This window comes from Polyodon spathula, chromosome 58 (genome assembly GCF_017654505.1).
Source record: "Polyodon spathula isolate WHYD16114869_AA chromosome 58, ASM1765450v1, whole genome shotgun sequence".
NCBI lineage: Eukaryota > Metazoa > Chordata > Actinopteri > Acipenseriformes > Polyodontidae > Polyodon > Polyodon spathula.
Window position 1 is genome coordinate 531,754 of NC_054591.1, and position 23,333 is coordinate 555,086.

Here is a 23,333-nt window from a genome sequence, read left to right on the forward strand (position 1 = left end):
CCTGAATGATTTTTACTGTAATCTGGGGGGCAAAATATACATTCCTGGAGTTTGAATTTATTTCTTCACTAAACTCTAGCACTAAATGTGTTATCTTCCTCCTTCCCCAGATAAACATATCAACCAGCACCAGACTAATTGATTACAGGAACTGCACTTTCACAGGAATTAACAGATTCGGGGGGTCGGTTCCGCCCTGTTCTTTAAAGAAAGATCAACCAGTGGCGAGGCATTAACACCTTCATCACTGCCACCTGGTTATTACGTCTTTAAATCTGAAACCGTAATAACCAGAAAGACCTCCCCTACTGCGTAAGAGAGCTGCTGTTTTACCAGATCAGTGAGTGGGATTCTATTCCTCTCAGCGTGTGGAAATGAGAGCCTATCTTGAGCCTATCTTGAACGTAAACAAACTAGACTGTCAAACATGCTTGCAGAGGAAGATTAGATAACAGTAGGCACTGTACCAATGGAATGATAATAAGCAGCTTGAAGAGTTGGGTAGCCCTTTTTTTTCCATTGCAGTTGACTTTTGTGGCTATTTCCTTATGGAGTTGAGATTTAGGGTTGCACCCGTTGTTTGTAGATGTGTCAGCCCAGTTTAGTGGAATCTGTTTTGAATGCAGTTTGGACAGTTCCAGTGTTGGAATTTGAATTCTCTGATGCAAGGCGAGGGAGGTGTCCTGTTACATAAGTTTGTCAGCAAACAAAAATGTTTTGTAAGTTTCTACTGGTGAATGTGGTGTGCGGTGTTTTTTGTTTTTTTGTTTTTTTGTTCTTGCCACACTTTGTCTCTGTTAAAGAGTAGGTCAATCCACACGGTTCTAGCTGTGAAATGTACAGCGAGTATTCATCTTTCTATTTAAAAGATTTTTACACTGGAGGGCAACCAACAAAACCCTGCTGTTTTAGAATGACTTGAAAATAAAGGAATGAAAGAGATATGAATCACAGTCGCCTATCACTTTCTCTAGCAAAAGGATGCAGGCTGCTCTGTTTAGAATGCTGGCCTCCGTTTCACCCTTCAGGCACGACTCTGGATTACCTACAAACACTGTTAATTAGAAGTTCACATTGCTGGCTGTGTTGGGCAGAAGAGCTGCATACAGTATATATGAAGTCAGGCAACAGATTGTATGGTAATATATTTTATTGTAGGGAAACAAAGCTCAATCATTAGGCTATCGTATTAAATGCTGAACAGGAAAAGTAAGTCATACAAATCTGAATATGGCATGCTATTTAGAACTCTGTAAATTGTACGAAATATACTAGGATAGTCTGCATTGATATACCAGTACTGTTGCATGCATGGGCTTACGGGAAATAAAGACTACAGTGTATAAAATTCAACGGCTGGCCAGAATTTCTTATATGAAACTAAATTCTTAGGTGGTACTGTAAAACAAAACAGTGTTTTTTTACCTGAAACAATGTATCTATCAATCACTTTTGTTTTATCTTGAACAAGAACCCTGAGGTGTACATTTGCTGAAAAGTTACATATCAGGCAAACCAAAAGAAACGGCATCCTATTTTAATTGCAGAAGCTGCACATTAATACAATGTATGGAGAAGAATAACAACAGTAGTGACATTATTTAAAGGAAGGAAAAGTCTGAAGAGCTTGTGTTAAACTTCATTAACTCTGTCATGGGGCCTTACAATAGTTTCTGAAAGTAGCATTTCAAGATAATTGAGTACAATTATGTTAAGCATGGTAAAAACCATCTAAACCACTAAAGTAAGAAAGTATTTTACCCAGTTTACATTCGTAGGACTATATTAGTTTGCCTGTGCGTTGGAAATTGTGTCTACTTGCATGTGATCACACTGCCTTCAAGGTACTGCCCTAGAAGTAGATAACCACCCACTTAGCTGACCCTAACACCATGTGTAATTTACCTCCTTCACGTTTCCCGGTGGAGTGATCACAATATCCCTTTCTGGGGTTTCACTGGAAACAGGGAGTTTTATAATCAGGGATATTTTGTTCCTGGAGTCTCCGCGCTTGCTGTTGGCAGGGTGTTTTTACCAAACTTCTTTGTTGTGCCGTTCCCATGTGGTGATGGACTAACTAGGGGTAGTCTCCCTGGGCCCTTGGGGGGTTTAGCGCTGCGGGATGCCAACACTTGAAAATTGGGAGTGTCCAGGAGGAGCACATCGCTGCTTCTTTTTGTGCTGGACTCCAGAGTCTCGGACTTGGAGCGCTGTCCCAGGGAGGCAGCGATGACCGCTCGGGGGGTGAGGCTGGTCATGGTGCGGTTCAGGACCCGTTTCTTACCAGTGGCTAGCGAGGGCATGGAGAGAGACTTCTGCTTCTTCGAAACACTTTTGTTTTGGTCCACCTCCAGTCTTTTCACAGCAATGTCACAGTACGCCCGCAGCTCATCCCTCAAATCGTCCATCTCCTTTCTAAACCCACTCCTCAAGGCCTCCATGTTGACCGTCACCTCTTCCCTCAAGGTGGCCAGCTCAGCTTCTATGGTTTCATTATCCTTTCCTGGGGCATGGTCTGGAAACCCTGCACTGATCTCTTCTGTTTCAAGACTGGCGGCCTCTTCCATTGCTTTGTTTTTCTCCCGCTCCCCTCGAGTGATTCTTTGAACAACATCTAAAATGCCCTTGCTCTGGAAGTCCAAGCCCGCCTGGGCTCTTACTTGGTGCCGTATTTGAGAAAACAACGAATGAACCCGGACTTGCCTTGCACTCTGTGCAGACGCACAATCCCTCTGACTCTCTGCTGGTCCTGCATCTTCAAGATCTGTTTCAGTATTGGGGGCTTTTTTATCAGACCCCTCACAGCTCTGGTGGCATTCAGTCCCTGCTGAGTCGTCCTCATTGGGGTCCTCCACTCTCACCATAGGTAGTCCATCAGTGATTACTTGAAGCAACTTCAGGTTATTTTCCTTTGTATTGCCTTTTGTCTCCGTGGCCATATCTAGTTTTAATCTCTGCCTCTTTCTGTACAAGTAATGCGATCTGTAGTTAGAGATCAGTTGTCCATGTGTGCTGCACAGCTTGTCCTAAGAGAGCTTTCTTGCCACCCAATAAATAACAGCTTAGTGCCACTGTGCCTTTATCATTTGATACCATAGGCTATCATAACTCAGTTATGTGTTAAGCAAACAAAACTCCCCTGTAATCTAAAGAGGCCAGGTGTACAACAGCTAGGGAATTATCTGTACCTGACTGGTAAATTAAGACTCCTAATTGCAAAGTCAACACAATGCACTTCTTACATTTCAAACCAAGGACACAGTTGATCACCAATGCAAGTACAATACAAAACATAAAGGTGTCAGGCTTAGTCTTATCCAACACTTGAAATCAGTTACAAACATGTTACTGTAATTAGCAGGCCAGACAGTGTTTGTTTGTTTGTTTGTTTGCTTGTCTGTAACCTTGTAAGATATCCGAGGCTTAGCAGTAGACCTAGCTAATGCTCTGTGGAGCCCCTGGATCTTTTTGGTTTAGTTCATTCCTGTGGCTCAAAGAGTTCTTCAGCACAGTGAAATCAAGGTAATGATAAAGCAAGGGTGTGTAAAACATGATGCAAACCATATATAAAGCACATCTAATTGCAAAGTATGAATTAACCTTGATTCTTAATGCTTGATGTGTTTTAAATTTATGTTTTTGTTTTTTTTGTACAATGCACTACTGTTACAAAGCTAATTGCTTTTTGTAAAACTAATGACAGCTTTCAGTAAAGCATTTTTTTTTTAATTGGATCTCTTGATACTTAATCAGAGCAAAAATTCTCAAGGTAATAGAGGTCACAACAGCTTTCACCAGGATCTGAGGACTTGACGTCACGTTGTGTTGCAGACTTAGAGCCAGTAATAATTTAAAGTGAAGGCTTAAAGGGTACATAAGGACCTTTTTTATTTTACTGCATTCCCTGTCTCAAGATGGCTTCCCATGTACCTGCATGGATCTCTCCGAACTACATGTGAAGTCATCTTGAGGCAGGGAATGCAATTTAAGAGTATAAAAAAAGTGGTCAAAATGTAAAAAAAAAAATTAAAAATTAAAAATTACACACCTTACATAAACAGTTGTAACAACACATGAGAACACATAACACAATAAAATAAAAAAAGTCCTTATGTACCCTTAACGCATCATACTGAGACTTGATGCATGCACCCACTTGCCCTTTGTAATGGGGAAAACCAGCCACTAGAATGAAAATACAGGTTTTAAAAACAGATAGGTTGGGCTGCTAACATGTTAAAAGGAAGCAGTGTGACTGGCATTCACAAAGCTAACATTTCAACTGCTTTTCAAATAACTCAGAAACACCATATCCTTGTGTTGAATAAGAGCTACGTGTATCGGTTAGCCAAGTGTGATTTCAAACAGAACTAGAGGTATGTAAACGTTCCCTCGTGGGTGTATAGCACTAGACATGACCGTTAAAAAACGAAATACATCTGTAAACCCAGCGCATTCCAAGTTGGCAAGACTTGTCATAACTTCCAACTCCAATAACATCTGGAGAGCTCCCAAAACACTTCTCCTTTCTGACTTACAATTATTATGCTTATTACTTTATGACCCAGCACTCCTGACTAATGCTGCAGAGCCTCACAATCATTTCCAGTTTTATATTAAAATACGATTGCTTTATTTACATTATTTCCTGGTTCCACCCTTCTGTCAGGTTCCCCCTTGCTGGCTGTTGTGTTAAATTCTCTCAGCTGCTGAACATCTTTCCTCTTTGAGTGTCTCTCCATCACAATAGAACAGGCGCTGTACAGCGGTGCCATTCGCAATTTCTTTTCTTTCTTTGATGGAAACTGTCTCCTAGTAATAAATTGCTGTCATGTCATTTGTAACGATATTACTTTCTTCTGTAATATTACTTTGGGAGTACGGAGTGCTTTTCTAATCAGGTTTGCTTTGAAAAAGCAGGTTGCAGGCCAGGCTGTACAAAGCCAGATCAGTAGCTTAAAAATAAACCTGAGTCCTTATATAAGGTTGATGATAACTTCTAATAAACTTGCAATAAACCACGGTTCTTGTGCAACAGAAGCATGAGTGTGAGCGGACGTGGGTGAGTGAGGCAGCACAAGCTCCTGAAGGGTTGTTGGCAGCCCCACTCCCCATGCTGTAGGTGTACTGAATGCAGTTGTGTAACATGCAGCGATTTGCTAGGTGTAAACACTCAGCCTATACACCAAGGACACCCACACTAGAGGGCCCTACTGGTGCCTTCGCTTCAAAGCGTGCTTCAAACACTCTGAGTAATGCTGCTCTCTCTAGGGCTTCACTTATAGGTCACCTCACTGCTGCAAAGAGACAGAGCCTTGTGTTTGTGCTTCTGTAAGGAAAAGGTTGCATTCAGGTGGGTTGCACTGGGTTAAGTAATTCTCCGCAGAAGTATATGATGACTGAAAATGTTATGCCGAATAAAACGTTTTCAGACGGTCTTTATAACGCTGCTATTGCAATGCCGCTATCACGTACATGTAGCGTGGGAGTCGAAGATTGAAAAACAAACAGCGACAGTCATGGAACCCACCTGAAAACACACTTCAATCAAAGTTGCAGTTTTTTTTCAATCTTCACTCTTCTTTCCAGATGAGTGCTCATTTTAAATGTGTCCCCCACGTGCTATTAATGACCGTTATATTCATTATGTCTAGTTTTAAGCGACTCAGAGGTAATCAGCCTCCCAAGGTGTGGGTATTATTTTTTTCCAGGGAGGTAATCTGGAGCATGCCTGCTCTCAAAGGTCAGTGACAGTTTCATACTCTTCTGACCTTCATTCTGCAGAAGGCAGCTGGCAGCGCACACCCTGCAATGCTTTAGCAATCGAAAGGGAAGAGCGACGGAATGCACCAATGCGTTAACCCTTCCACCTCCAGCTGCCTGTCCACATAAACTCACACTGTCACTTAAGAAAAGCAGTTCTTGTATTTTCACTCGGGTTGCCTCGTCTTGTGTTGGCAGTGGCACCGCTTCTGTGGAAACGCGCTGCAGTCGACATCAGAAAACGTTTACTATGCGGAACCGGAGCGCGCCCCCCCCCCCCCCCCCCCCCCCCCCCCCCCCCCCCCCCCCCCCCCCCCCCCCGGCACTGTATGTCTTCCACGTATTTTGCAGAGTCAGGAGGCAACGCAATTGAACTCCGATGTGTAACATTAATACATAGTCACTTCCGTTCCAATTAATGTTTGCTCTAGTGAAAGATGGGTCATTTAGGAACGAAATTTTTAGCGCTGAAACCTGTTACCAAGAAGGGTTTCTCTATCTGTGGGCTAAATATGAGCGCCTATTGATTTACTGCAAGTATTCGTGACGCTTTCTTGTTGCCTGAGACATGTGGTTTGTCCTCAGCTTTGCATCTGAACGACACTGGAGCCGAGCCGCTAGGGCAGTGGTCCTCAAAGTCGTGCCCGCCAAGCCAGGCCATGGTGCCCGCGGCAGCAGTTCTTAAATTATGGGTCGTGAACACATTTCTGGCGGGTCGTAGCGCGGGAAAATAAGGAAAGCTTTAAACACGTTTTCCAACAAAAGCGCCACAGCAGTCTGTTGACAGCGCTGCTCGCTTATGCTGTGCTTGTATGTACGAAACTTTTATGAATGGCTTCTGCGATACGATCAACCAATGCAATATCTACATTGTCCCTGCGGGAGCCCAAGCATAAGTTAGCTGGGTGAGACATAAACTGTGTCTGTTTCAGGTGCAGGTACCGACTGTAAGTTTAACCAATAAGAGAGTCAAATATCTGCCAAGTTTTATGCAACTGTCCAATCATTCGTGAGCAGAGGCGGGTGTTAATATCGCCTACTGTCATTGATAAATGTCAGTATTAAGAATTTAATTTTCTATTTCTATTTTTTTAAATTTCACCAGACAAGGGAAACACTGTAGTATATATTTAGTTAAGAATCCACTTTCTCTGAATAATTATACTGCAGTTGAGCGATCTTTAAAACAGAATAGTGTTGACAAAGTAGTCAGATTGAAACAAAGCGATTGTGTTGAGGTTATGCTGCTATGTTTTTATAAAAATAAATATTTCTGTCTTTGGACTGTGGTTATTTTGAAAGCAGTGCGGGCTGAAAAATGCGGCTGCAGACATCTATGTAACTTTATCCCCACCACCTGGTAAAGGGCGGTAATGCAAGTGTTGTGAAACTGGTTTTAAATTGGCGCCGAGCGGTGTGGCTACAATTATAAAAATGTGTGCGTATTCTACACCTTTATAAAGAATGGTGGATATAGTGATCATTTCTAAAAAGAAAATCTATAAACACACACACACACACACACACACCACACACACATATATATATATATATATATATATATATATATATATATATATATATATATATATATACACACAATGGAACACCTTGGTGGAGAGAGAGAGAGAGAGAGAGAGAGAGAGAGAGAGAGAGAGAGGGTCTTAATGATGTGTTGCCACAAGGCGAGGGTATATTATATATTATTATCTCAAAAAGACAACACAACATGACAGTTTGAGTTCTGGCCCACACCCTAAAATAACAAGAAAACACTGCAACACTTTTATGCAGCAGCTACGAGGAACCTTAGTCGCCAGCAAAATTAATTGTAAATTGACAATCCAGTTTCTAGACTCCCAGTGTGTACATCGATCTTTTAAGAGTGGAAACACTGCAGTCCTTTTGTTGTTACCCCCCATTTAAATGCGATGGATTCGTATCATGCCTGTTTTAGAATGTGGAAGCATTTGATCTTTAATCTGGAATTGGGGCTCTGTTCGTCTGGATTGCCGAATCTAGCCTGTACTGCTTTGACTCTGCCAGTAGATGTCAGTATGTTGTAACAAAATTAGTGTGAATGTAGCATTCCACATTCTAGTAGCACTTGTATCAATCACTAGTTAGAATTTTACTGCAGATTTTCAAAATGATATTTCTGTTTTGCTTAACCATTTCTGTTATTTATATACATTTGTATTTTAAATGATTTGATCATTTTTTTTTAATTTACAATGATTTCAATTGAACATTTTGAGGAAGTGTTTGTCACTCAAACTGTTTGAATGAGTGAAAGCTTTATTTCGTTCCAGTTTAAGAGCATGATAAATTAATTGACTGAAATGTAAGATAAATCCAGCGATAGTGGTGCATAGTTGATCGTGGTTTAAATGAAATTGGAGACACATGTTCATTGGATTATGATGACTGTTAATGCTGGCATGGTTTCCACAAAATGAACACAACAGATCTTCTCATAGATAAAACACCATACGCTGTTTAGCATTTATTTTCATAAGTGGTAAAGCTACATTTTGTATTCATGAGTCAAGAACCACATTCTGATCCTCACAATAGCTTATGCAAAAGTATGTCAAGACCAAGTTTCCATAGTTCTCTAAACTTTACTCTAGATATAGAAACAGACTGGCTTCAGGGCATCTCCTTATACCCCACATTCTGTACATGTGCAAAAGAATATCCTTTTCAAGTTGTATCATAAATTAATTAACAGATCTCCAGTTTTAAAAAAAGCATTTTCAAAAGGAACATGCTTTTAGCTTTTAAAAGAAAACTTTAGAGCTTTTTTTCTGAGACACTGAAACTGGTTTCAGATTAGATCTGGTGGGATGCAAGGATTGTGCATTTAAAAAAAAAAGAAATAAAAGTGTATATAGGGGAGGCCAGGGACAGGCGTAACACAGTACTGTTGTAACACCTTGAATTTCTCCAATCAGAAGCAAGCTAGAGTGCCATCACTCACTAACACACATGCTCAGTTCAGGTGTCTGTCTGCTTGTGGAACAGGAGCTGCCTGTTGCAAAGCCCTGAGATTTTATCTACAAAAATCGATTTTTGACCTAGTAGAGTACATTTTTTCCCTAATTTTCTTCCTGTGATATATGCCTATGTTATCCAGTTTAATGGGATGTGTATGCATGTACCACAGCTCCACTGTACTCCTCAGACTCTATAGTGTTAGATGTGTGTTCTGTATGTATGTACCACAGCTCCACTGTACTCCCCAGACTCTATAGTGTTAGATGTGTGTTCTGTATGTATGTACCACAGCTCCACTGTACTCCCCAGACTCTACAGTGTAGCATTGTGTTTGTTATTGTTTTTGGACTCATTTGATTTGGAAGGACTCATGTGATCGTTTCCCTTACGGCTGATTTGGCCAGGAATGTGAACCAGTCTGTGAGAACTCAGGGTCATTTCTGCACTCTTGAATTCAACAGCTAAGGTGACTATTGAGATACTTCAGCCTATGTATGTTTCCCTTCCTGGATTCTGTTGCTCCCATGCTGTTATCCAAGGGACAATGCTGATATGACTTCAGGGGGAATGGCTGTTGCCTTAGCGATTGCATCTGTTGTACTACCACTAAACCTTTGGGTGTTTATAACTTGAAAGTGATGCCATTGGTCCAAATTCCTCTGTTTCTCTCAGAATTTTGACCCAAAGGACGCAGCTACTTTATGAGAGGTGATAGCTAATGGATGCATGCCAGTGGGGGGGGGGGGGGGGGGGGGGGGGGGGGGGGGGGGGGGGTGCACAGTACAGATCAGCCTGAGCCTCAGTATGCATCCCCTTCAACAGATATAGATATTACTAGAACTCTACCCACTTCCCTTTCTCTATCTTAACCCTTGCAAAGGTTTAGCACAGTGTTTCTGTACTTTTACCATGCTTGTGTCTCCTTGGTATACTATGCATTACCCAGGTTTACTATGATTATTAATATCCTTTACCATACCTTGCTATTCTTGACAATGCTTACCTATGCTTTATTACGCCTTTCTATGTCGTTACTATAGTAAATATGTAATTTCAGAATCTTCCCATAAATTGATGCACATGATAATAGATTATTCTGATATTATTCTTTAAAAGTGAATAAGACTGTGTTTAGCAATATTTTATAATTTCTGCACTGAGAAAGACTTCTAGTCGTTTGCCACAGAATTGTATGTGATTCTTTTTTATATTATCACATACACAGCATCAGCATGGGGTACCTTATAGATCTGGGTGAAATATTTGATAATCACTTTCCTTATCAAATGTACTTTAAACCAGGTCTTATCATGTCAAGTATAACTTCAGTTTTTTATTAGTTAGTTTTACAGTATCCAGAAGTGACTATTTGAAGCTTTCTTTTGGAATTCCCCTGAACTAGTTGAACTTCAAAGACAATACATGTACATTGTTATGAACTCCATACATAGCTGTTTAGTTACAGTTGCATATCGAGTTGGAAGATCAATGTTAGGGGAAGTTGGTTGCATTGATAGTCACTGGTGTGACTGGTATGTGAAGTTAAATAGCCAGTTTGTCTTATTTATTCTATTCCTTGATCTCTGTATTGAGTTTGAACCACACATGTTCTGAATTGTTTTGTTCGTATTTCCTATTCTTCTTTTATTGTTTTCCAGGATCCCCTTGCAAACGAGCCCTCGTCTCAATGAGAATCTCTGTTCTCCGTGTCAGACGCCACCTGGAATCCTCTACACCTGTTCAGACTCCTCTGCGATTCTACAGAAATCCAGTGATATCTGATACCTTAAACTGCTGATCCCACCTTCTTTATACTATTGTGACAGACCAGGCAGAGCCAGTGTCACAATTTCGCACGATGACCACTTTGATTCTTTCATTGTCATTATCAATTATAATTAATAAAGTTTAATTAAGACGACAATGACACATGATTGAACTTAAACGGCATGACATTTATTGAGTCCAAGTCTTAAAGCTCATCGGCAGAAGAAGAGATTAACACTAGACCTGTTAAAATAATCACTGGGTTCAAAACAGTAGTTAGATAATCAAATCACCTTTCCATCGGCTGCCCCTTCAGGCGTGCCTCAGCACGATGTTCAACTACTATTCAACAGGCTTAGATTAGTCCAACTCTAGAGCTGCAGTCTCTCATTTCCTGGTGCATTGAATATAATAGAGGCCTTTGTAAGAGACCAGGTCATGCCCCAGTTTGCATGGCAGCTACCCAACTGCTACGAGTGTTCAAGAACTTGCAAGAAAACGGGACAAAATGTTAAGGATGTGCAGCCATGGTCAACGACCATAGGATGCAATTACAATTCTGCTTCATAAAGTCGAATGAGACCTGATGAATAATGAATGTTACGTTAACATATTGAATTACACACCGCTTTGTAGTTTTCCCATATACTTAACGAACGTCCAACAAAGACATACAAGCTGTGGTTTAAACACAGCTTAAACAGCTCGGTAAGGAAAAGAACGATATTTAATAAAGCTTTTTTTTTTTTTTCACAGCAACGTTATACACATTTCGAATGGATTGAGGTAAGATTATAAATCTGGTTTACTCTCCTTTAAGAATTCAAGTGATACCTATTCAGTCATTCATGTGTCTCAATCACACTGAGAAACGTGTTCACAGTAAAATTGATTAATCTTTTTTTTTTTTTTTTTTTTTTTTTCTGTGAAACAACTAAATTAGTCTTAATTTTTGGATTTTATAACATAAAACGAGATCCCAGCATGTTAATAAGCGACTAATCTTTATTAAAGCTTGAAAAAAATGAAATATTTCAAGCTGAGTGACGGGGTGCGCCTAACGACGATTACAGTTTTAATGTGGTTTTGAAGTAACTCCCTGCCATGAAGTTGTTTATTCCGTGGATAGTTAATCAAGGGGGAGTGTCCTACCTTCTACTGAGAACATAAAAGCTGCTGTCAGCAGCCAGCCTGGATATACGCCTGACCGTGTGCAACCTACGAGATGGCGATCACTCGGACCAAAGCTTGTTGCGTTGTGTTTTTCACTCTGTTGTTTGTGACCGTGTTCGTCGCTTTGATCGCCACTTTGGTTGTGAAGTCCATACGCTCACCCAAAGGCCGCGGTTGCTTCAGGCATGCTGCTGTGGCTGCCGACTCCGAGCTCTGTTCAGAAATCGGCAGGTAAGTGTGTAAAGTATAATGTTTCAGCCCTGTAAGATATTACTCTGTACACAACACTGGAACGAACTTTGAAATACTTTTAGTGATCTGAGAGTATGCTGGTTCAGACCTGCGCAACCTCCCAGGCATCTTTACAGGAAATAATTGTCCTGTGTTTGTTTTAGGAATTTTTCGCTGAAGCTAATTATTCAGCAAAACTAAAGGTGTCGGCAAATATAATTTTTAAAGTGGGAGATCAGAAACTATAATATACAGTATTGCAAGGATCTCGGTTCCCGCAGCCAGGGGATTCTCACAGGCGCAGGTGGGACGCGAACCTGTGATCTCCCTCTCTAAAGCATAGCGCCGATATCGCTCTAAAATACTCAATGAAGAAAATCGTTGAGGTGGCTGTAGAGGTTTCTAGTCAGGTGTGTAGCATTTTCCTACACCAAAATTGTAAAAAAAAAGTTAGTAATACGGGACACTATTCATAAAGCTTTAATGTAATTAAAAAAAAAAAAAAAAAAAAAAAAAAAAAAAAAAAAAACTGTCTCTAAGTAAACCACGAGTCGAAGCTTTATGAATAGAGGCACTGTATGCATTTGAACATTGCTGCATTGTATATGCGAGTAACCAATTGATGCGCTGACGTATTTAAAAGTGCTACTGCACTTCTGTTGCGCCTGATAAAACGAACTGAGCACAGCTCTGCATTACAAAGACCTTGTGCTTTGCTATCGTTCTCTTGGTTAGTATAGTAAGCAATCCACTTGACTCCATGTGCATTAAAAAATGCTACATGAGCACGATTAGTATAATCCCAAATCCGCTCTTCCCTCCAAGCGACCTTCAGTGCTGTGTATCCTGGCGCTGTCACTGACACTGTCCTGAGTATTGCTGGTAAACTCTGCTCACTGTTTCCAGCTGTGACATGTTACAGGTCGGTCTGGGCATGCTGGTGACGGCTGTATAGCTGCCAATAAAACGCTATTTACACTGAAAAACCACACTGCACCTCCTTGCAGTTAAAACTATATTACAAAAAATAAGAGCGGGTAAATTCAGTTAATTAAAGGGGTGCCGATGGGTTAATAAATCTTGCTCACGAGCCAGTTTTTTTTTTAAACCCTTTTGAAACCTGTCCAAGCACGACGCGGAAGATTGCACTGCAGAAAGAACAATGTGCTGGATCTGTTTTGCTCGTCCCATTGTATCAATGCTTTAAGACACGATTGTTCAGTTAAGCCGTTTCACGCGGAGCCCACTGGCAGAGTCATTGTTCTGCAGGGTCTTTTCTTTATATGCGTGGCAAAGGGGTTTTGTTTTTGTAATTAAACTTTTTTTTTTTTAATCTTTTTTTCTACCCTCTTTTAAAAAACAATATTTTGTACACAAAACAACCAGTCCAAGTAGCTTCATACACATTTTCTTTCCCAAACAGAACAGTGTATTGTCAGCAGTAATCGTACCCGGCATGACTAGCCTCAAGTTTACATTTGTTGTTTGTACTTATCCCACGATTGCTGCTGTAGCCCGTCTGTGGATAATGATAAGCATGTGAAACAGGGACCTGGGGCTGTGATAAGTGTTTGAAATTACAGTAAAAGCGATACAGGCATTTAGTCTTTCCTTATTTACCTTGGGCAGAAACGCTTTGCTGGTTATAGCGCTATTTTAATAGATAAGGCATAACGGTTTTCTCATTGTACAGGTCAAAGTGCAGCCACCTGGTAGGTTAAAACTGAAGTGGGTGAAATTATTTTTACAGTAAGACACACAGACATATACTCGCTTCAAACCCTTGGGGCTCGCAAAATGCAACGACGTCAAACTACGTAAAATGCAGTTCTGGGAGAACTCGTATCTGTGTGTTAGCAAAGATTTGCTCTGTACATGTATATAGAAGATCTTTGGTGCTGTGAAGAGTAATCTGCATTCGGCTTTCTTTTGCAGTGACATGCTGTATATTGGAGGTTCGGCAGTAGATGGCGCAATTGCAGCTCTCCTGTGCACCTCGTTGATGAATCCACAGAGCATGGGCATTGGTGGAGGAGTCATTTTCACCGTTTACAACGCAGATGGTAAATAGACGTGCTTGATTTTACAGTGTTAGTAATTAAGAAAGGAGGGATAAAGAAAGAGGGCGGGCTTGCATCCTTATGCAACAGAGAGACTAGTCTCCTGTCCAGAGATAAATGACCTCCTTTTGGTTTGCATTTGAATATGGTTGTACTGCAGTGGTTTTAGAATACATGCGCAGTGTGTGTTTTTAATGTTAACTTCACTGTTCATCGATGATCTAATAGAGCGGTGTTTTCATACCCAGAAGTGAGTGTTAGCTTGGTATATAATATGAAATAGTGTATCAGCATGTCAGTTAGGCAGTTTAATAGTTAATGAGCGTGGCTAATGATGATGCAAGCATCCACAACAAGAGATAATCCTAACAGGATATTAAACATGCAAGAGATGACTTATTGGAAAGAAATAGATACATAATCTTTTACAGTGCCCTGTTCTGCATTTCAGGTACAGTTAAAATAATAAATGCACGAGAAACTGTCCCGAGAAACGTCAAACCCGACCTGTTGGGAGAATGTCCAAAGACCTTTCAGTTGATGCCAGGTACAGTAACACAAGCTTCACAATGTCAAATCTGATTAGAAGCGTCTTTTATAGCCATGTTTTTATGACAATATATGGCCATTCACTAGATGGCGCTGCTGCTCCAATCTATATAACACATCTCAATGGCAGGCAGTTACAACAGCATTTAACACAGTTAACACAGACTTAAAGTATCATTCCCTGTTTTTGGTACTGCAGCTTCTTTGATCCTCTGTCGCTGATGTCTTTTCTGTTTGTGCCACTCCAGGCTCCCAGTGGATGGGTGTGCCAGGAGAGATCCGAGGCTACGCAGAGGCACACAGACTGTACGGGAAGTTACCCTGGAGAATTCTGTTTCAACCTGCCATCCGACTGGCGAGACAGGGCTTCCCCATCCCTGTAACACTGGGCATGTACCTCGGACATCTTTCAAGTATTACAAATTCATCGCTATGGTGAGGATGCCGACCATACAAGCCTATTGCATCAGAACATCTGAGGCTTGGTGGTCCAGTGGTTAGAGAAAGGGGCTTGTTAGCAGGAGGTTCCTGGTTCAACTCCTGGGTCAGCTACTGTGTGTGAGGTCCCTTAACCTCCTTCTGCTCCATCCTTTGGTTGAGACATAAAACCGATGAGTGTCTCTGTAAATCTCTTAGACTTGTCAGACTCCACATGCTGTTTATGTTTTAGGAGGACACAGATGTTTTGAACTCCTGTAAGTGGATAGTTCTTGCGCTGACTTGCAGATATTGGCATGTCCACACAACGTAATCAAGACAAATCACACAGACTCAGTTTACTGAAAGTTTAATGAATCAGAGTAATATGATGTGTTCTTCATTCCAATAATAAAGGCACACAGTCAAGTTTAACATTAGATGAGTGCCTGCTTATTTTTCCTAGGTCCAGCTCTTAGTATCCTGCTCACAGTTTGCTGCAGTAGTTTTGCTGCTGGTTCTAACATCCTTTAAAACACAGTACAGATTTATTACAATATTCAACACTGTTACAGTTTCACCTCTGTTCCCAGCAGCAGTGAAAGTCCTGATCAGCCTCTGCTCTCAGTGGGTCTGTAAAAGCCATTACAGGCTCCTTTATCCATTTCTGCACATCCCAGGTGTGGGTGACAGTTTTCAAAAGCCTGGTATCTGTAAAAAACTCCAACCTTGTTAGCCATGTTTGCATTCTCATATCCATCTTCAGTGGGGAAATACCACAGAAATGAAGCTGGTTCTATTGAAGGAACATACAACCGCCCTGCTGCATACACCTGACACTCAAAGATGCTAGTGCATTGTACAAGGGAGGAGAAGTTTTTAGGTCACTCATGACAGGATACAAGCGTCTGCTTAATGACTGATTAATAACATCTGAGACACAGCGCCCTATTTTATATTATGAATAAGTTCTGTACCCAGGTATAATCCAAAGCCATACCAGCTGAGAACCTGGACAGGAGATCTCCCCCAACACCACATGCTGCAATGCCCACCCTCTTTTCTGTGTTAGCCCTTAAAACGTTTTCCATAGTGAAAGGAAAGCAAAGTGTAATAAAGCACAGTGAAAGCAAGGTAAAGCATAGGTAATCATTGTAAAGAAAAGCAGAGGTATGGCAAAGCATATTAATAAACATGGCAAACCAGGGTAAAGTATTGTAAATACAAAGTATAGCCATGGGAGAAGCTTAGTAAAACTGCACAATTACCATGGTGAACTATTATAAGGGAGTGGGCATGTTGGTTGGCTTTTGAGTAGAATGTCTTTTTAAATATCCTTACTAATCTGGTACTTTGTTTTGTGCAGTGCGGTGTTCTGTGATCACAAAGGGGAAGTCTTAAAGGCAGGTCAGATAATTCGATACCCCAAGCTGGCAGACACGCTGGAACTCATTGCTGAGCAAGGGCCTGATGCGTTCTACAAGGGGTCGCTAGTAGAGGCAATGGTCCAAGACACAAAGAGCCAAGGTAACTCAGGACTGTACAGTACAGACAATGAGCAAAACAGTGCACAACACTGGAGGCCCTATTCACAGAGCTAAACAGGTCCCTCCCGATTATTAGTCTCACCTTGTACACCTGTGCAAGCTTACCTGCAGACAGTTGCATTGTGATGGGGTAACTGAGGTCATTGCTGAGGCTGACGTGTTGTTTTTCATTACACGGAAGCAGGCACAGGTGTTGAAGATCAGACTATAATCAGATTAGTCTCATTTGCTTACTTTTTAATCTGATGATCCCTTGTGACGAACAACAGTGGCACGAGGCATGTTAGACTATGGAGCGAATATTGTTATGAACTATACTGGGCTCAAACATGGCAGATCCAGAGACAAGATAATTATTTCATTTTGCACAATGATTATTAAAGACACTTAATGTAAAGTGTTACCAAAGTAGCATCAATAAAAATGTTTTGACAACTAATTAGATACATTTTACAATGCAAATCCAGTTGTTCGTTCCCTGCCGCTGTTTCAAGGCAGAACTGCCGTTCCCTTTGTAATGTGCAGCGTGGTTTTTCTGTTTGTTTCTGTGCACTTCAGGCGGAACTCTGACTGCTGAAGACTTTGAAAACTTCAAAGTCAAAATTCAAGATCCCCTGCTAGTTGAGATGGGTGGTTATTTAATGTACATACCGCCCGTGCCAGCAGGGGGTGCCGTTCTCAGCTTCATACTCAAAGTTATGGAAGGTACCTACAAGCATTTGGGAAGATCAGTAATAGAATGGACCTGGTTTTAAACACAAGTTTTAATATTCCATTCACTCCAGTGCAGTGTTTGTTCCACTTTTCTAACAGTGACTGTTAGACCCTTTGGATTTGTTTTTAAGGGTGCAAGTTTTTTATTGGAATACAAGATGTAATGAGTCTTCTCCTAGCAGCTGATGAGTTAATAATACTAACATCAGCTTAAGATCTGCACTTGCCTGTCATCTGTAGAGCTTGTTCATCTGTAGAGATGCCAATTCATTACAAAGACCAGACATTTTTTTTGCTGCCTGTCATTGTCATTAGCAACCTGTTAATGTCAGTTTAGAACAATTTAGAATGGCGATGTTTCAACAGTGCCCCGTGTCATGGGAGGGGATGCAGTTTTGTAAACGTGTTGTTTTAAACCCTGCTCCCCAAGGAACTGCTCAGAAATGCGCTGTGTGTCTTTTGTTTCCTTGCCTCTCCTCCAGGGTTTGGATTAACTCCCGACTCTCTGAAGGGAGAGAATAGAACCCTTACCTATCACCGCATCGTCGAGGCTCTTAAATTTGGAAATGGCCAGAAGAGAAAAACCAACTGGAGTGCTGAAGAGGTCAGTAACCTGTCAAATGTCTGCAAGCTTCACATCTTTGGGAATTGTTTTTATTTGTGTTGTACTGTTAAGGAAAACCGAGAATAACTCATTTCATCATTTCTGTGTCTAAACTGATTTGTATTAATGACTTGTCTGCTGAGTTATCTTCCCTGCATGGCAAAAGTGATATGCACTTTTCCCTTTCCTGCACACTGTACTGATCTGCAGTGTTCAGATAGCTCTTTGACTGACTGATTCTCATTTCTGTGTTTCGTAAAGGTCCACAACTTGATATCTGAAGGTTTTGCCAATAATGTTAGAAAGCTGATCGACGACGACCGCACCCACCCTCTCCAGTACTACACTCGCTCCCCTGGCAGGGACTCTGTGGGCACCACACACGTGTCTGTCCTCGCAGAGGATGGGAGTGCCGTCTCTGTCACCAGCACCATCAACCAGATGTAAGCATCAGGAGGTTGGCTGGGAGTGTTTCAGCTCCTCCCCCTGATTTGGAACACCCTATCAGAATGAGCATCACTGCAACCCTCTTGCTAATCACGAGTGACGTAGGTCAACAGGTGACCACAAGTCTCATTTCTTCCAATGAAGTTGAGCACAGGAGAAAGGGGCCTCTCTCTGGACTTGTCAGTAGAGGGGGCTTTAGCCTTCTTTTCTGTGGGACCCCAGTCAAGATTAGGTTACCTTGTTGTAATAGGATGGAAGCGAGCATCTCAACCACTATGCAAAAGAGCCAGGCTCGTCTGCATTCATGTATTTAGAGCTTTTAACCTCCTCTCATCTCACCAACAGGGGGCAGAATCTGTAACGGCAGTGCAGTGTCTTACACTGGCACAAGCGGGGTTCCGACCACTGCTGGTTCAGCCTCTACTCTAAACAGAGGAACCGTAGTTAATACCACAATGGTGGAAGTTGGTATTATTGATCCAAGAAATCCTGAATATGTTTGTGTAAATGTAATAAGGAACTTAGCAAAACGCACTCCTCCATATAGCCAGTGTACTGCACTGTGTACTCAAAGTGCCACATCTTCTTTTTCTAGCTTTGGCTCAATGGTGTATTCTCCAAAGACGGGTGTGATTTTCAATAATGAGCTTGCTGACTTCTGCGGGAAAAATACAAGCATTCTGCCAGGTAACCTTTTTTCTTCTTCTTTTGAATCTTTTTTTTTTTAATTTGAGATAGTTATCCTGCTGCACAGTAAACTAGTATCAAACTGCCCAGAGCTACTGACAATCATTTGTGGCGTTTTATTTTCAGGAGAACAGCCTCCTTCATCGGTAGCTCCCCTAGTGTTTGTCAACAAGAGCAGAAACTCCATGCTGGTGATCGGTGGGTCTGGTGGGAGTATGATAACCAGCAGCACTGCTCAGGTCAGCTAAAGCGCAGAGCGATTTCTGTTCGTTCATATCCACGTATTGTGCTCTACTCTATTACCAACTACTATTGCTTATTGAAAGTTGTGCAGAGCTCCGCCACAAAATATAAGACACATTCCAGTTAATCAAACCCATCTCTTGTTTCTGAACTTTATCCCAGGTTATCATGAATTATCTGTGGCTGGGCTATGATTTGAAAGACGCAATAGCTGCTCCAGTGTTGCATGTGACCTCGACGAATGAAGTGCAGTTTGAGAGGAGCTTCAACACGGTACTGTCAAAATGTGTCTTTTTAGTCTGTCCCCAAAAAGCAGATTCCACACAACAAATGTAGACAGAAAAAAAAGTTGGATTAAATAGCTCTTAATATGTTTGTGTTTTCAGACTGTGAAAGAGGAGCTGAGAGCGATGGGCCACACGGTGACAGAAAGCGCTCACTTTTTCAATGTGGTGAATGCTGTATCAAGGCAAAGGGGCTGTATCGCTGCAGTGTCAGACACCAGAAAGATGGGCGTTGCAGCTGGATATTAACAAGCTGACCAGGCTGGCCCTGGAAAACCAGGCTGGCCACACTGCATGCATCTCGGGTTTGCAGGTGTCAGGGGTATAGGTGGCACATTGGCTTGGTGATTCGCCTTCTTCCCCTGGAGGTCTGTGCTCATTGGACAGTCCAAGCTGGAATAATTACCACCTGACAAAGTAATAGCACAGCTCCTGCTGTCCTTACAGCCTTGAGTCATTCACGAGCGCCAATAATGTGAATTCAACACGTGTTCTATTATAGAATCCATTTGGATCAGTATATTACATTGGCCCATATGCCAATACAGGCTGGCTGTTATCAACACCCAGTGTATTCTAGAGTTTAAATGTTGAGACACTTTAATTTGACGTATATTCTGTGGAATATCTGGTAACAGACCTACACAGTCCCATGTACACACTGTACTGTGCTGTGGATGTGTAATTGTCCTGTTGTGTTGCTGTATCTGTGTCGGCTGTATAGTTTCTTGCAATGCAGCTTGTTAAAGGTGTCTCTACAAATGATTTTGTGAGCATCCTGTTCTGTATCTACTGTAGTATGGTATTGGCTGAAATATACTGTGCCACTCAATGTTGACACTTCCGTTGGGGTATCGCCTTGCATTGGGACAGCTCATTCACATGCTAAAGAGGCAGAAGGATCTCGGGCAGAGTCTGTTAACTCTGCGTGGCATGCCAACATGCTTTATTTGTTTAAACGTTGATATGTTTGTATAAATGTGGGTTCAGGAACGCAGTATAATATCCCATTAGTATATCGAGTAAGTACACAGAACGCACATGTAAAACATTGTGTTAGATAAAAGGTGAACAGTACATCTTGAACTATAAAAGACAGCAAGCTGCAACCCCCTTCTAGCAGCGTTACTCTCGAACACTTATTTTTGACCCAGACCATCAGATGCTCTGAAATCAATTTTCTTGGTTTTTAAAAAAGTAGGACTTATCAAGCACTTGAACTGTACGTTTATTCTAAACAGCCTTTCAGTTATGAATTGCTGCACTTGCATTTAGCATGATCCCGCACCAGTGGCTTTGCCTCCCTGCAGTCCAGAATCCACACTGAGGCTTGTGTGTCAGTGGATAACTGAACAGTTCAGTGCCTTTACACATTTTTGACGTCTAGCTAGATATTAGAATCATCTAAGGTCTTGATGATTATTAACAAGGAATAACAGTGCATTGCAATAAAATGTTAAGGACACTTTACAAATGTAAAGCGCTATTGTTATGCTATATTTTTCTGAATGCCTGGCTACACTGTATTTCTATAACCTGTAATTAGAACTGTTGCTTGTAATATCTTTTATAACACATTTACATACACACTGTTCACTGCTTATCACAGACCCCCTTAATGGTTACCCTTTTAGGAAAGTAAAGACGGTTGATTTGCACTGGTCTTGAACTAGTTTATCTAAGGTTAGCGCTGTGAAAGCAGCTGTTGGACAAACATTTAAATATCAATGCATTACCATTAAAATAAACCTGCAACAGTCTGGAACGGTTTCATGAACAACAAGCTGTTAAACCAGAATAAAAATCAATATAAAAAGACCAGTTAATTAGGTTGAATTTGTACAGGATTACTAGTCTATTTCCACAGCCCAGGGCTGCATTACATACTGGTGTAATAAAGCCTTATAAATACAGGTTTCCAGAGCCATACAGTATGTATGAGGTAGAGTGAGGTAGAGTACTTTGTAATGATCAAACGAATGAAGCAACACTTCACATTTCTTACAAAACTACAATGCAAGAGTCGCAATTAGCTGTGCCCTGACATTCAGTCCTAGTTTCAGAACTACACTTGTTTAGATAAACCTGCTGCTGTTTATTTACTGGCTTTGTTCTGCCTCTACAGTTAATGACTTTTGTGCGATGTATTAATGCTGCTCTGATGAGTTTCAGCAGTTAACAGACTGATTTTGTCTGAACCAATTGCTTTGGTGGAACCATCATGTATCTAAAATAAAACATGAGTGCTGAAGAAACTCAGGATGAACCCTGATCCACCAACACCATCTATCGCTTTATAAATTATTATTATAAACATATTGCTTGTGTCACGTTCGAGTCTTATGAAGGTAAAACTCAGGAGGGAGCAATACTCCCAGTGGCTAAATTTTCAAGCACTGAGCCTGAGTGAAATGAATCCACTGAATCCACTAAATATTACGAGAGACAAACACAGACATGATACGTGTATTTAGGATAACAGTCTCCTTTTGAGAGACTATATTTAACGAAGCACAATAATGATAATATTACAACGTTTTTAACAATGTTTTAACAATCAAACGAGAAACAATTCAAACCAGTTACTGCTTTCAGTCAGACACACTAATCTAACTAAACCACCTTCCATCATAGATGAACTAATTCTATTCATACTTAAGACATCTATAATTCAGGCAATGAATATATGCTTACCCTCCTCTGAGGTGCAATTGATTCAGGATTACACTACAGAGGCTGGGTTCAAATTCTCGTGAGCTCAGTTGGGGATCAGAGGTTGTTTGACTGAAGTTCTTATGACCAATTTTTCATTTGCTTACCCACCTTTCACGATGTCACCACAACACCCCCCTGCTCATGCAGTGTGTGGTTACAATGTGTCTGCTAGCTATCAAGCTTATCTAAATGTTTAGATTCATACTACAAGAAAGCAAGCAAGCAAGTACACTCTTATAACATAACATAACATAACATAACATAAATATAACATCAGCATGTGCTGCTTTACTGATACAGAATGCATCATGACTGGTTCTCATAAGGTATTTAGGAATGCTGGTGTGCACTGGAAAATAAATCTTCAAAGGCGTGAGTAATGCAAACCCACAAGTCAATTGGCATTGCAAGCCAACTCTGGTAAGGAAATCCCCGTTCTGAGCGTGCTCTGCTGCTGGTCCTTGACTTGTAATTGAAGCCGCTTCTCAAGATTCCCTTTCAATTCGAAAATAACCATCAAGGATGGGATATCGCCCCCAGGGGGTAGGATTTAGCTGAGCTTATGTCAAAGCTGCTGAGCGGCTGGTGCATGCACTGATGTCTAAGCCCGCCCCCTTGTCGGCTCAGAATACCCAGTGCACGCAGCATCACGTTCTCCTTTGCTTCCAGCCAGGTAGGTATAAGCACGTAAGTATTTTTCTCTCTGAGAATCACTAACACCCTTGTATTACACTGTTGTACTCATTTTAGCTTTAAGCTTGGGAAGCTGGCTACTGCCCCCTCCCTGAGTTGATTCAGTGTTAGCTTGCTGAGCGATTAAAACTATATTATTTTTCACTTTTCAACGCTTGCTCTTCTAGCATTTCTATCCGAAGTGTTGGCCCTCGGCCGCCCGTCTTTTTTACATATCAATATTGTATATATTTTGGTTGTTGTCGTGTTTTTTGATCTGTTCGGGAAAAAAATCCTAGCAGGGGTACGCTGCGCGTCCTGCCGACTAGGCCACGCATTGCAGCCTCAGTCTTGAGTTTCAAGCAGCCCAAGGTTGGAGCTAATATCACCTGCGGCTTATTCTAACTCGCCGTGTAGTCGCTACTGGCTACCTATGTGTTGTGCATTGGTTATAGTACCC

General features: G+C 41.3%; 1 protein-coding gene across 1 annotated transcript; it reads left to right on the top strand.

Annotated features, from left to right (window-relative positions):
• Positions 1-11,606: 11,606 nt before the first annotated feature.
• LOC121307760 (glutathione hydrolase 5 proenzyme-like) lies at positions 11,607-21,768 on the top strand. The gene is made up of 12 exons (XM_041240033.1): positions 11,607-11,934; positions 13,870-13,997; positions 14,446-14,541; positions 14,792-14,978; positions 16,327-16,487; positions 17,066-17,212; positions 17,704-17,825; positions 18,087-18,268; positions 18,868-18,959; positions 19,086-19,198; positions 19,365-19,475; positions 19,589-21,768. The coding sequence occupies exons 1-12, from the start codon at positions 11,756-11,758 to the stop codon at positions 19,733-19,735; spliced, it is 1,665 nt and encodes a 554-aa protein (XP_041095967.1). The 5' UTR covers positions 11,607-11,755; the 3' UTR covers positions 19,736-21,768.
• Positions 21,769-23,333: the final 1,565 nt, after the last annotated feature.